Source organism: Peromyscus californicus, unplaced genomic scaffold (assembly GCF_007827085.1).
Source record: "Peromyscus californicus insignis strain IS unplaced genomic scaffold, ASM782708v3 Scaffold_19__1_contigs__length_69161282, whole genome shotgun sequence".
Lineage (NCBI taxonomy): Eukaryota > Metazoa > Chordata > Mammalia > Rodentia > Cricetidae > Peromyscus > Peromyscus californicus.
The window spans coordinates 12,906,734-12,921,977 of NW_026294491.1; the positions used below are offsets into that span (position 1 = coordinate 12,906,734).

Consider the following 15,244-nt stretch of genomic DNA (forward strand, 5'->3'; position numbering starts at 1 on the left):
ACTACCACTCCCGGTTAAGATGCCTAAAATGTTTGAGACACAGGGATCACCCAATGACAGAGAAATGGAATGAGATCTACATGAACAGCCTGGACATGAGTGGGGGTAATGAAAGGCGAGGGTTGAGGGAAAGAGAGCTTGGGGGAGCGGGAGATCCCAGCTGGATCAACAACAGAGAGGGAGAACAAGGAATAGGAGACCATGGTAAATGAAGACCACATGAGAATAGGAAGAAGCAAAGTGATAGAGAGGCCCACAGAAATCCACAAAGATACCCACACAACAGACTGCTGGCAATGGTCGAGAGACAGCCCGAACTGACCTACTCTGGTGATGGGATGGCCAAATACCCTAATTGTTGTGCTAGAAACCTCATCCAACTACTGAGGGATCTGGATGCAGAGATCCATGACTAGGCCCCGGGTGGATCTCTGGGAGTCCAATTAGCGAGAATGAGGAGGGTTTATATGAGCGAGAATTGTTGAGACCAAGGTTGGATAAAGCACAGGGACAAATAGCCAAATGAATGGAAACACATGAACTATGAACCAATGGCTGAGGGGTCACCAACTGGATCAGGCCCTCTGAATGGGTGAGACAGTTGATTGGCTTGATCTGTTTGGGAGGCATCCAGGCAGTGGGACCAGATCTTGTGCTCATTGCATGAGTTGCCTGTTTGAAACCTGGGGCCTATGCAGGATTGTTTGGCTCGGCCTGGGAGGAGGGGACTAGACCTACCTGGACTGAGTCTACCAGGTTGACCTCAGTCTGTGGGGAAGGCTTTGCCCTGGAGGAGATGGGAATGGGGGGGGGGTTGGGGGGAAGGTGAGGGGGACGGGAGGGGAGAGAACAAGGGAATCCGTGGCTGATATGTAGAACTGAATTGTATTGCAAAATAAATTAAAAAAAAAATGCTACACATGGCGTGGTGTTATTTTAAACTGGTCTCCATATTTGACATTAATGAATTGTTCATAGGATTTCTAGAATGGCAGCCATATGAACATAGACACTGATCATACCTAGTATTTTTATGGTGAAGGCTAAGCTATGTGACAACGCTTCAGTTTTGTTACTTGACTATGTGAATAATGTTTTTGTAAGTCAGTCAATAGCAAATAGTCATTAGCATTATCTGTCACAGACCTTCTGTCTGAAACCGGAAAAAGCCAAGAAAATGAAATGTATTACAAGCTTGTACCCTAAAGCAAAACCATAAAATGAAATCAATAGCATTTGAGTCATTTTATCACCAGTTTAAGCTTATCTTAATTGCTCTGTCATTTATTCCTGATTCAAGGCCTAGTTAACAGAATCAAAATATGATGACATGTTTGCAAAAAGATTTGGTTTTCTCTCCGACATTTAAAGATAATTATAATTTTACGATAAAACAAAAATTGCCACTTTAGTTATGGAATTACATAAATCCACCTCAGCTATAAAGTTTCATGTTAGTGCTTTTACACTACATAAAAATGAAACATGTGGATATCATTGTGGCAGAAATACTGCCATACTTTTCTGTGCAAGGTCTTGTGGTTCCCAACTCTGTAGAGCTGCTTTGAGACACATAATCTTCTACTCTGTGAACTCAGGAGCAATTGAGTTGGTATGGGGGTATATAGCATGTGCACAGAAACTAAAGAGGTGTTAATGTTCAAGACAGACAGCCTATTAGAAATACCAATGCTTTCATATTCAAAATTATTTGACCAAAAATAGTGTTGAACATGGAGGCTGAGCAAGGAAGTGTGTGGATACTGTCCAAATGAGACTGAAGGTGAAGGGGGAGGTCTAGAGAACAGAGTGGAAAACACCAGAGGAACAAGTCTGACTTTACTCCAAGGAAGGAAATCCCTCAAATGGGTTGTCCTCATAGTCAGCACTAAGTGACACAAAAACCTGGCACATTTCCCTGATGACAGTACTGGTGTGGCTCCTCTGCAGAGTAGCCAGGGCTACAGAGCCAGTGTGGGGAGGGCAGAGGGAAACTGGTACTCAAGCAACTGGTCCTGGGGTGGATGAGTACTAGGGTCTGTTTTTGATGCTGTGAGCCTGACACTCAAGCCTTTCAGGATTTGGCCTTAACTTCCCAGATTCACTCATGCTTTGAACACATACCTGGTGGACTATTTATACACTCCATTTTTAAGGCTATTGTTGTATGTCAATTTTGTTTTTTATTGGGGTAAGAACCAATGATAGGTAGGGCCTCATGCCTGCTAGAGACACCCTAACACTATTCTGTACTCCACTAAATATTAGTAATTTTAATGAAAACTTGTAAATGAATGGGACTTAACTCATTATAACTATTCTCACCATATTTACACTCATACTAAGGTGGTCTCAGAACAGAGACACATGTCATAGTTTTTTAAAGAGAATTCTTTCATTTACATGTCATTATCAATTAAATATGTCCTATAACAATTTTATATGTGTGTATAGTGCATCCTCATTATTCTATCTTATAACTCCCTACACAAAGCATGTGTATAGTTTCACTATCCTTTTTAATTTTTGATTTAAAATATTTTCATTTTGGTTGATAAAAGCTTAAAAATACCACAGTTAAAAGACATGAAATTATAAAACAGTTAGAAGAAAGTTATGGGGAAATACTTTGCATTGATTGAAACATGATTCTCAATGCACAAGATACAAAGCAGAACTTCAGAGGCAGCTTTTTCAAGCTAAAGAGACCCTGCAGAGCACAGGAAACAGCAATGGGGTGAAGAGTGTACTACAGAGTGGGAGTGTGTATTTTCCAACTTGTCTGACATATATATATATATATATATATATATATATAAAATATGAATATATTATATTAAAAAGTTAAAAACTCTTAATAAGAACAATCCAAAAACTAATCAAATGAAATAAACAGATATTTCTCAAAGGAAAAATTGTAAATGACCAGTAAAATATATGGCTAATTACTAATATTTCAGCTATCAGGGAAATGAAATCAAAACAACAGATGCCACCTGAGATTAGATAGCATCATAATTATCAAAAAGCCAAACATAATAAATGCCCACAGGGAGATGGAAAACAAACAGTCTCATTACAAAAACACATTTCAGAAAGAAGAAAACACATTCTCATACATTGCTAGTAGTGTAAAGTTGCACAATCATTTTGAAGAACAGTATGGAATTTCCTTGTCAAATTAAAATTAGATGAATCATAATACCCAGTCCTTCATTCTACTTCTAGGTAAAAAGCCACAGGAAGTAAAACCAGCAGCCAGAGAGAAGACACAAATACAACCATGATCTCAATAGTTAAGCTATAAAGTCAGTCTAGATGCCCACCAATGGATGAAATATGGAAATATTGTCATGTACACATGGAATGGAACATTATTCACCCCCAGACAAAAAAGGAACTTTGTTATTTGCAGTAAAGTACATGGACATGGAGGAAATAAATGAAATAATCCACTCACAGAAAGATGAGTATGTAGCCAGAAGGTTTCTCCCATCCCACCCAGCCCCACAGTCCTGCCTGGCCCCATAGACCTGCAGCCACTTATAAAATAATCACTCAGAGGCTGATTAATTAATTAATCACGACCTGGATGGCCTATGGCAGGCCTCTTGCTTGTTAGCTCTTATAGTTTAACTCAACCTATAACTATTAATCTATGTATCACAATGTGTTCTGTGGCTTTACCTGTGTCCCATTACGTGTTGCTCCTAGGATGGCAATCTAGCATCTCCCTCATTCAGCCTTTCTCTTTTTTGTCTCTCTCCTTGTATTTCCCACCTGCTTTTAAGCCACATTGCCATCAGCCAAAGCAGCTTATTTATTAGCCAATGGAAACAAAATATATTCATAGTATACAGAGAGACATCCCACAGCATGAGTACCACACACTTTCTCATATGTAGAAGCTAAAAAAAAATTGACCTCCACATAGGGACATGTTTTTTATTGACTCTCATATTATGTAGTTAATAGATGTTAGTAAAAAAGAGAATATAATTGTTTAGTAGGAAGTATATTTTAAAATGAATTAAAATATTTACTTTGATATATTAATTAATACTTCAAGTTTCATTTAAAGACATACTTTCTCTTCCTCCCCAGTTTAGAGATATTATGGGAAGTTTCCTGTTAAGGTGTGGAGAGTCAAAAGTGCTCTGTTTAAACCAACTTTTATTTATCTATTTTTATCAATCTCCCTCTCCATTCTCTTTGGTTCACTAATAGCTGTGTTACTGCACTTGATATTTTTAAATTTAGTTAATTATATATATATATATGTGTGTGTGGGGGGCATGTGTGATCCCTGGCACACCTGTGGAGCTCAGTGGCCAACATCCTTTTATGATGTAGTATCCAGGGATCAGACACTAGTTGGCAGGTGCCTTTCCTCACTGAGCCATCTCACTCAGTGACACTAAGGTCAAGCTGGATCTATGTTCCCAGGCTGTGGGCACTCATACTGGGCTCATAATGAACTCACTCTGCCTTTGGAGCAAGATCTCTGTTCTACACTGCTAAGCCCAAGGCTGAAACCACACAGCATTCACAGGTTTTCTGTTGCATAATTCTGGAAGTCTACACAGATCCAGATGTGGCTGGAAGTACCACCTTGGTAACAACAGTTGCTCCATCTGTTTACCTCTGGATTTATCTACTATGTCTCAAATGTGAGTTCACCACCCAGCAAATAGAGGAAACAGCATTTCTGTTATAGTTGCCAGCATTGAACTTGATGTGGGAAGGTGTATGATACAGCCCACATCCTGCCTTTCATGAAGATGAGTGTGCTTTAGAAAAGGATTCATATCTAACCTCATAATCTTATTTCCTTTCCAAAAAAAATCTCTCATGATTCCATTCACTTGACATTCTTCCTTTCTTCCTGTGAGTATGGGCTTTCATAGCAGTCAATCCTGCTTTAATACCCTATAAAACCTATTATTATTGATTATTTATATGAAATTTTTACAAATCCCTTTAGTTTTTAGTACCTTGGTTCTCTTATCCCAACTTCTTACAAAATAATTACTTTGCATACTTTTAGTATCTCCTTATTGTGTTTGGAATTGCCCTCCTAACTTCCTCTAGTTCATTTTCAAAGATACAGGGCAATGGTTGAGCTATTTGATTATTTACGCTAGAGTGAACGCTTCTGAATGATGTAAACTTTGTACACGCACTGGCAATCACTCTTACGGTATAGGTCTTGCATTGTCCATAGTTATATGTGGCTTTTGTCTCTTAATTCAACCAAAGGGAACTTTGAAGGCAGCAATTTGGATTCCTAAATCCTTGTGTTCTGAAACACTGTTATAATGTTCAACATGTGGTAGGCAGTTAATGGACAACCACTAGGCCATGGTCATCGTTTTTTGTTTCAAGAATAAAATATCACTTATTCCCTTTGAGGTTAGAGCTGTTTTGTGTTGGCATTATCTTTAAGAGATAATATGGAGTATATATAGTGTTCTGCCTACATGTATGTCTGCAGGCTAGAAGAGGGCACCAGATCTCACTATAGATGGTTGTGAGCCACCATGTGGTTGCTGGGAATTGAACTGAGGATCTCTAGAAGAGCAGCCAGTGTTCTGATGCCAGGGAAACTCCCAGGAATCCACAAGGAGAACCCAGCTAAGACACCTAGCAATAATGAAGAGGGTGCCTGAACTGGCCAATACTGTAATCAGATTGTTGACTCTCCTAATTGTCATCACAGAGCCTTTATCCAGTAACTGATGGAAGCAGATGCAGAGATCCACAGCCAAGCAGTGGGCCAAGCTCTGGGAGTCCTCCTGAAGAAAGGGAGGAGTGATTGTATGAGCCGGGGGTGGGGTGGGGTGGGTGAAGGTCATGACAGAGAAACCCACAGAGACAGCTGACCTGAGCTTGTAGGAGCTCATGGACTCTGGACCGACAGCCAGGGAGCCTGCATGGGACCGACCTAGGCACTTTACATGTGTGTGACAGTTGTGTAGCTTGGTCTGTTTGTAAGGCTCCTATCAGTGAGATCAGAACCTATCCCCGGCACTTAGCTGGCTTTTGGGAACCTGTTCCTCATGATGGATTACCTGACCCAGTCTTGATATAGGGGGAGGTGTTGGGTCCTACCTCAACTTGATATGCCATGCTTTGTTCAAGCCCATGGGAGGCCTGTCTCTTTCTGAATGGAGATGGAGGAGGAGTGGATGAAGAGGGGGGTAGATGGGAGTTGGGGGAGGAAAGGGGAGGAGAGGAGGGAGGGGAACCTGTGATCAATATGTAAAATAAGTGAAAAATGTTAATAAAATAAAGAGATAATATGGAAATACTTAAAGATGGGTTGGTATGTTTCTGATAAGTTTTTAAGGGAGGTCATGGGAGGTAGCTGGAATCGTAGCAGAAAGTGTTACACATGTTAATATTTCACTGTGATGGTCTAGTAAGAGTTAGATATTGAAATATGCCCAACCTTAGCACTAGCACTGAAAAACACTAGCCTATACTGTCTTAAACTCAAATGTTGAATCTATAAAATGAGCTCTATAATTTCCTATTTTAACTTTTATTCACATGTTAAATCTATTTATGGAACAGTTGTAAAATTCACTTTGAAAACTATTTTATGAACAATCACTTGATAAAGGAGTCACAATAAAGCACAACTTCAGTGAATTAGATGCTTACTTTTATTAATATGATGTGCAATAGAGTTAAAATCCATAGGGTAGCTAATTTTGTAGCAAAGTAAAACCTTTAGACAATTAATTAATTAACCTCAATTTACATAATGGTCTACTTATTTGCATAGCTAATGGACTGCTGATTGATTACAGGCCATTAACAGTTATTAATAAATGGAATGATGTTGGAAATGCATGTGTCTTCAGTTTGAACAGAAGGCAAAGGTTAGTCATGAAATGTTAATAGCAATATTCAAATAATCAGGCAGTGAGCAAATGAACATGTGCCTTTTAGGCTTCATGCATTTCTGAGGGGTATTTCATGAGTTTGTTAGCTAGTCTCATCACTGCATACCCGCCAGGGCACATTCAAGCTTATACCTGGGCATTGGGTAAACTTCTATTGTCTTTCATGTACTTTAACACTATAGTGAAGGGAAGTACTTGTATTATGTTTACATAGAGAACTTACCATCTCTCTATTCTGAAAATTATAGATAGTCCTTTGGAAATACAAGGTCCTATACCCTGAGCATGCAGTACAATTTTCCTTTTAAAGCTATTTGTTTCAATGAAAAGTGATAGTTGCAATTTTCAATTAACTTTTTCCACTTGCTGTGTTTACAAGTTACATAATACCTTTCTTTCAGAACATTGTAGCTGTTTGTTTCAGCCAACAAGTTATATAATTCCATTCTTTTATAACATTTTATCTGTTTATTTAGCCGGATAGGTTTACAGTCTATGGAATCTTCTACCTTTCTCTAAAAGTGTAAATGCTTGTAATTTACATGCTTTTAAAAATTATATTCACTTAATTGTGTGTGTGTGTGTGTGTGTGTGTGTGTGTGTGTGTGTGTGTGTGTGTGTGTGTTGATTTGTCACAGGTAAGGGGGAGTCAGAGGACAGCTTGCAGGAATCCTTTCCTCAAGCTGGGGACCCGGGGATTGACAGCAATTGCCCTTCCCTGCTAAGCCACCTTACTGGCCCCAGCTTAAGGTCTTTAAAACCTGAATGAAGAATGGAGAGATGCTCAGTGGTTAAGACACTTGCTGCTCTTGTAGAGAATTCAGTTCCAGTTTCCAGCTCCCACACCGTGGCTTACAATCACCCATAGCTCCAGTTCCTGAGGATTGGGCACCTTCTTGGGCCTCCATGCACATGTTGCCACATGCATACATGCAGGGAAACACCAATACACATAAAATTAACAAAATTACAAATGTTTAAAACCTGGAGAAAGTGGTCTGCTCTTTTGAAACAGTTTAACTATGCCAGTGAAGTATTATCTCTGAGGACAGTATCATTATCTGAATGCCTTTGTATGTATCTTTACAAACAACTATCTTTACAAAGATACATTGTTTGTATCTTTACAAACAACTGTACAGCCACCCACACCAGCTTGTTAAGTAAAGTTAATGGTAAATAACAGTCTACTCTAGTGACAGTCAGTTGCTGAGCTGATGTGCTTGTATATCACATCTCCCACTTTTTTTTCCCTTCACCGTGAGCCCTTCCTTCTTAAGCACCTGGCTCTCTGAGGTTTACATTGCCTCCATCTCTTTTCCTCTTCCCCTTCTAGAGAAGCTGATGAATGTCATGATGTAATGTGGTGTTGAAACATGATCTCAAGGGAAAAGATGAATGTTTTAGGGCACTGGTTCTCAATCTTCCTAATGCTGAGACCCTTTAATACAGTTCCTCAGGTTGTGGTGATCCCCAACCATAAAATTATTTTTGTTGCAACTTTGTAATTTTGCTACTGTTATGATTCATAATATAAATATCTGATATGCAGGATATAGTATGCCATCCCTGTGAGAGGGTCTTGACCCACAGGTTGAGAACCACTGTTTCAGATGCTTTATTGCACTTTTCTTTCTGCAGATGCCTCTATTGTATGAAGTTAGGTGAAAAGTGTTTTATTGTAACCATCTGGATCTTAAACAGGACACACTGATTATAAAAGGCTCAATTGCCTTGGTGTGGAAAAGTGTTACATGCTGGATTTATTGTAACATTGGTAACATTGTCCTAGCATCAATTGCCTCGGTGTGGAAAAGTGTTACATGCATGGATTTACTGTAACATTAGTAACATTGTCCTAGCATCAGTCACAGCCTTTTCTACAAACTGACATCTGCTTGCTTTTCCACAGGAGTGATGTTGCTCTGACCGGTCAAAGAAATAGTTTAGCATCACTGTTCCAACTACATCATGTTTTTTTACGTACCGACAGTCACTTCATAACATTACTGAACCTAATTTTAGAAAGTCGATAGTCATTTGATCATCACATAGAAACACATGGAAATTAAATGGGATGCTACATGTAAATTATAATTATTGTTAATCACTAACTTAAAATATTAAAATTCTTTTATTTAGTTTAGTTTTATGTTAGTTTTATTTAGTTCTCTCTCTCTCTCTCTCTCTCTCTCTCTCTCTCTCTCTCTCTCTCTCTCTCTGCACCTTGGGTATATGCATGCCTCCATGTGTATGTGGCAGTAAGAGGACAACATTCAGGAGTTGATTCTTTTCTTCTGCCATGAGGATTCTGGGATCAAACTCATGTCTAGGCTTGGTGGCAAGCACCTTCACTCACTGAGTCATCTTGGCGCCCACTAGTTACTATTTTTAAGTTACTTTCCCTCTGTTCTCATGTAGGCAGTGTCTGGTGGTCATGCATCCATTGCAGTATTATTAGCCATGCAGCCAGGCTTTCAAAGGGGGATGAAAAAGTTTGCTGATCAATTTATGCAAGTGAAGTTATCATAACAGTATTTTATACATCATCTGTAAATAGTGTGTTATTGCCTCATTCCTAGAGTTGCCATGCCATCTGCTAAGATGAATGGCTATTCCTCTCCAGCAACTAAGGAGGTTCCTAAAGCCTTAAGGCATAGCTTTTTTTTTCATGCATATGTAACTCACTATTTAAACAGTAAAAATACCTCAAAATGTTGTCATTCTCTTAAGCAATGTAACTTACTTTTTGAAGGAACTCGGAGATTGGCGAGGACCACTTCCAGAGAATCTGCTTGCACCCGAAGGACATAGCTGGTCCTTGTCTCGTAGTCCAATGGTGAGTTCACATAGATAACACCTGTGACATTGTTGATTCCAAACTTATCTGGAATTTAAGATACAACTCATTAGTTTCTTCATATGGTAAGGAAAAATTCTCTTTAAAGAGCATTATGGTTTCAACAGCACTAGAAATATCTGAAAGAGTTGCTAAGCTTACAAATGATAGGGTTCCTGTGTTTGGAAACATTCCTGCTATTGGGATTTGCTGTGGGATGGTCTGTATGTCAAATGTGTTGCTCTGATTGGTCAATAAATAAAACACTGATTGGCCAGTAGCCAGGCAGGAAGTATAGGCAGGACTAACAGAGAGGAGAATTCTGGGAAGTGGAAGGCTGAGTGGGAGACACTGCCAGCTGCCGCCATGACAAGCAGCATGTGAAGATGCCGGTAAGCCACGAGCCATGTGGCAAGGTATAGATTTATAGAAATGGATTAATTTAAGATGTAAGAACTAGATAGCTAGAAGCCTGAGCCATTAGGCCAAACAGTTTAAATAATGTAAGTGTCTGTGTGTTTATTTTATAAGTGGTCTGTCGGACTGCCGGGGCTTGGCGGGACCCAGAGAGAAAACTCTCCAGCTACAGGGAATATCAGGGTGTGTTCCCTGAATGGTGCATTAAGACTGTACTTTTGGTTGTGTGTTATTTTGAGAGTCTGCTGGATGCAGGCATTCAGTTAGCGAGCCTCCTATCATCATGATGTCAGATGGTCCTGCCTTAGCAGGGCCTTTCTCTTATAGAAGCCCATTGCACTTTGCTTAACTGGGTATTTCCTGCAGATTTAGCTTGTAGGTTACTTTTACACATGCTTTATTATCATGAGCATTTTAAAAATACTTTGCCTTGGTCTCTTTTTTTTAAGTTTGTAAGTACTTTAAGTAGAAATAATAGAGCACTGTCTATCTGTATAGGATCCCACTGCTTCCTTCCCCACATCTTCCCTCACCCTTCTCTGTTGTAATCACCATCTTTTGAAATACTCTACATGCACATTTAACAGTTGCTGGACTGTTTAATTCTGAAATCATGAGGAACATGCTTGCTTGCTTTTCTCCACACTTCTAGTAGCTGGAAGAGCCGTTACCACACCACTGACATTCAGTATTTGCTGAATGAGCAAATGGATAAAGTATACGCAACAGTCGCTGTGGTTGACAAAGAGAGCTTGTTGCTATCTTGAAGGACAAGGACAGGGTGAACATCAGAACAGGTTGAGAAATTCCAGTCTTTTAGGATTTGGAAAGGAGATTCCATTGCCCTCAGGGAGGAGATGCAGTGGTGGAGATAAAATAGAGAATTGATAAGCAGGGAATCAGTGTGCACTTCCTGCAGGGGAAACCCCCTCTAGTAACAGGTGGTCACCTAAACACTCCAGACAGTCTCAGGACTGTCCTTTCAGATGCCAAGGAGTAACCATGTTCACTCTTTGATTAAACACTTCAAATAAACTGATGTATTAAATATGGATTAAGCATTCTCAGCCACCCATCCTATCCCAGTCTGCTCAGGGGCTCAGCAGAGAAAAGAGTAGACAACATTTGAAATGAAGAAGCATTTTAGTGGGAGAGGATATTGTTTCTAGTGGGGACATGATAGGAACGTGAGTGGGAGATGGTTTTGTTCCTAGAATCCAGCAAATGACGACCATTCTGAAAGTGGCTGAAAGACAAAACTCAAAATTTCCCATTAACTGATTTGTCTGGTTGGGGCATTGTATTATATAACACACCTGCCTGCTAGCACTGATATGACTCTTTTGGTATGTATACTTATACAAGATCCTAAAGCTTCCTCAGGATTAGTATGACATGAGATCAGGCTTGTGGTACACACAGAGGGGAGAGACGAGTCTTGAAAATAATTATCTCTTGCAGCTGAAAGAACAATTCATTCATTTTGAAGAAATGCCACAAAAATATCACCGAGAAAGTGAGGGTAAAGGCTTCTATAATTGAATGTTAAACATTAATCAGGGCACACAATGACTTTAGATAACACACCCAGACTATTAATCAAAGTCGTCAATTACATTGAAGGTGGACACAATTACATTAGGATAGAGAAAATAGGAGTGCAACCAAAAGTTCTCCTGACTCTACGTTTATTGGTTTTTGGAGAAAACATAGGCAAAATTCTCTACTTACCTTCCTCATTTCCTGCCACGATGGAGTAGACGATGCTCTGATTGATAGCGGCAGCAGAAATGACACCAACTACAGTCCCTCTGGTGGCAAGCTCACTTACAGGAGGAGGTCTGAGGTTAAAAAAGAAGGATGTTCATTTCCTTCTTTTCTTCCTTCCTTCCTATCTATTTCAGTATAACATCATCATCATCAACAATATCATCACCACCACCGCCATCATCATCATCATCAGCATCATCACCATCATCATTTTTTAAATTAATTTATTTATTTTGAAACAGAGTTTTTCTGTGTAGCTCTGGCTGTCCTGGAACTTACTATGTAGACCAGGCTGGCCTTGAACTCAGAGATCCATCTGACTCTGCCTCCCAAGTACTGGGATTAATGGTGTGTGAGTTGGTTTAGCTGTTAAAGGCTAGGCTCACAACCCAAAATATAAGTAACACTTATTTTTAAGAATGAAATTGAAAACATACAAAGATCTAACCCCAAATCCACTGAAAAAAGTAATACTTTTATAAATTTTAGAACATTTTATTCCAGTTACAATTCCTAAAAGCATTACACACAAATTATTTTATAGCAGGCTTATCACATTGGTTTTATTATTATTATTATTATTGTTATTATTATTATTATTATTATTATTTATTATTATTATTATTATTGTTATTTGGTTTTTCGAGACAGGGTTTCTCTGTGTAGTTTTGGTGCCTGTCCTGGATCTCATTCTGTAGACCAGGCTGGCCTTGAACTCACAGAGATCCACCTGGCTCTGCCTCCTGAGTACTGGGATTAAAGGAATGAGCCACCACCAGCAGGCCACATTGGTTTTATTAATAGAATCCTGCTTCAACAGTCTTTGAAGCTGTTTGTTAAAAATGACAGTTCTGTTTCTAACATTTAGAAGATTTTGATCAATGTTATTTGTATATGTGGACAAATTTAAGACTTATTGATTCCCTTTAATTAATATTTCTTGACATAGTGTGTGTTTTTGCACTTCTGTATATAGTATGCATACATGTGTGTTTGAGTGTTTGTATGCACATGGATGCATGCATATGCATGTGTGTATGAAGGTTCATGCATGTGTAGGTGTGAATGCATGTATGTGAGTGTTTATGTGTATGGCGATGTATGTGTCTAGTATAAATACGTGTGTGTGTGTGTGTGTGTGTGTGTGTATGTTTACATGTGTGTGTGTGGGGGTGCATGTATGAGCAAGTGTGCATGCTTATGTGACAGAGGTTGATCTTGATGTAAGATGCCTTCTTCTATCACTCTCCACTTTATTTTTGAAAGAATCTTTCACTGAAACTGGACAGACCAATTTTATTAATTAGAGAGCTCCAGGGATTCTGTTCTCTCTACCTCCCCAGCAGTGAGATAATGGGCATGTACTGCCACGTCCAGCTTTCACATGGTTGCAGAGGGCTCCAATCTCATTTGCTTAAGACTGGTTTTCAAAGCAACTTCAAGTTCACATAAAAACTGAGAGAAAGATAAAGAATTTCCTGATACATCTTCTGCTGTAAAGTTTTCTCCATGTATAAAAGCTATGGATACTGTCACCACAGCTTTGGGCAGGCACTAAGAAGCCATGGTCACCTCAATTCTGGTGTTGCTTATTCAATGGTGATGGGCAAATATTTAATTACATGTGTCATGCAATTTTACCTCCATGATCTGCCTCTTCTTCCTCCCAAGTGATCCCTGACAAACATTCATCTTCCCATTGTGAGATTGAGTGACATAAGTGGAAAATTAACTCCAAACAACCAATACTCTTGACCATATAATTTGCTGTGTAGGATGACATCAGCTACTCTGGGAGTGGTCCATATGACAGGAAGTTGAAGGTTTTATCTTCACTGTAGTCAATAGACTTTATTGACAACATCCCCCTTGGATGGAATGATATCAGTTGTCGTAGGGAGTGTTTAATGTGACAAAAATCCAAAATGATTTTTGAACATCAATCTGCAATGAACCTAAGCCCCAAGATCTAATGCCTCCAAATCCTGACATGAATCCTTGAGCGTAGAATTATTTCCAAGCTCAACTGTTCACTGGGAATTTATGTGAGCCTCAGAAGAGACTCTATAACTGGTCCACACTTGTATGCAAACACTGTGAAGGATCACAGAACAGGCCATACCTAGTCTATGTCTGGGTTCCTGACTCCTGAATCTTCCAGATGACAAGGGTGTTGTTCTTACAGTTTAAGTTGCTTGTGATATTATTGTGCTACAGTGGATACTCAAAGACTAGAATAGTGAGTTGTTTATTTGTGACATAATATTACATGCTATATTTTTTTATAAATCGGACACAAGAAAACATACTAGTTATACTATAGGATGATCTTTAAGGCTGGAATTTCTTTTGTAGAGTTTCATAGCTGGTTCTTAGATTGAGTTTCTATCTTGTTACTTACTATATGCGGTAAGCTAACTGCTATGTTTCATGACGGATTTATTTTGCCATCAATACAAGGTGTATGCATATGAACTTGACATCTGGAACAAGTACCCTTCAGGCATTAACATTAGAAAAAGAATTCAAAAAAGAAAACAATATGCTGTATGCATTTTTGCTACTTTAACTGAATAATCAGGATAGAATTAATTAATACACGAAAAAAATCAATGACATAATTTATAAAGAAATTTACATCTTCTGCATACCAATAAAACATTTAAATTTCTTCTTGGTAGTGAATGTGTAAAACTAATTTACTTCTAGACAAATATCAGCTCATTAACCTTTGCCTTAATTATTCTAGCGGCACACTTCTCTCTACCAGAACAAACACTGCTATAAAAATTCAATTTTCTCCTGCCTGAATTGAGTGGACCTCTATGATAAGTGAACATTAGATTAAACATTTTCAATTCTTCTCCGTTTATTGGCAGTCAGGCCCATTTTATTATTGTTTTATGCTCTGGAAAATATCTGTTATATTATTTGACAAATTACATTCTCTCTCTGCAGTGAGATATAACTTGAATATGAAATGCATTAACTACATATTATGAGCAAGATAATCCTATTGATAGAGAGACAGACTCATATTCAGGTTAAATCGGATGAGCATGAATCACCATGGAGGTGGATGGAGGTAAGGCTATAGACAATGCATAGCTGAGATGTTATAGTATATTGACGAACTCCATGAATGCAAGTCCAGTGTGATATTCCCAACTGAAAAAAGAAATTCAAAGTTTTAAAAATGTGAATTATATAAATTTTTAAAATTTGACAGCTAACAGATTTTGTTTTATAACATTGGGTGACTAAGTTTGATTTATGGACAAACATTTTTTTAAGTGTATTTTCATAT

At 38.6% G+C, this 15,244-nt stretch overlaps 1 protein-coding gene across 11 annotated transcripts in view; it reads right to left on the bottom strand.

Annotated features, from left to right (window-relative positions):
* Window positions 1–15,244, bottom strand: part of Pcdh15 (protocadherin related 15) — a 1,435,070-nt gene that overhangs the window by 131,160 nt on the left and 1,288,666 nt on the right. For all 11 annotated transcript variants that reach the window (XR_008219809.1, XR_008219808.1, XM_052744717.1 and 8 more), the window contains 2 exons: window positions 11,899–12,008; window positions 9,658–9,798 (listed from right to left, as the gene is read on the bottom strand). Coding sequence is in view for 9 of the 11 variants with exons in the window: in XM_052744717.1 (XP_052600677.1) it covers window positions 9,658–9,798; window positions 11,899–12,008 (251 nt within the window). In the remaining 2 variants the exon portion in view is untranslated. The remainder of the gene's footprint in view (window positions 1–9,657; window positions 9,799–11,898; window positions 12,009–15,244) is intronic.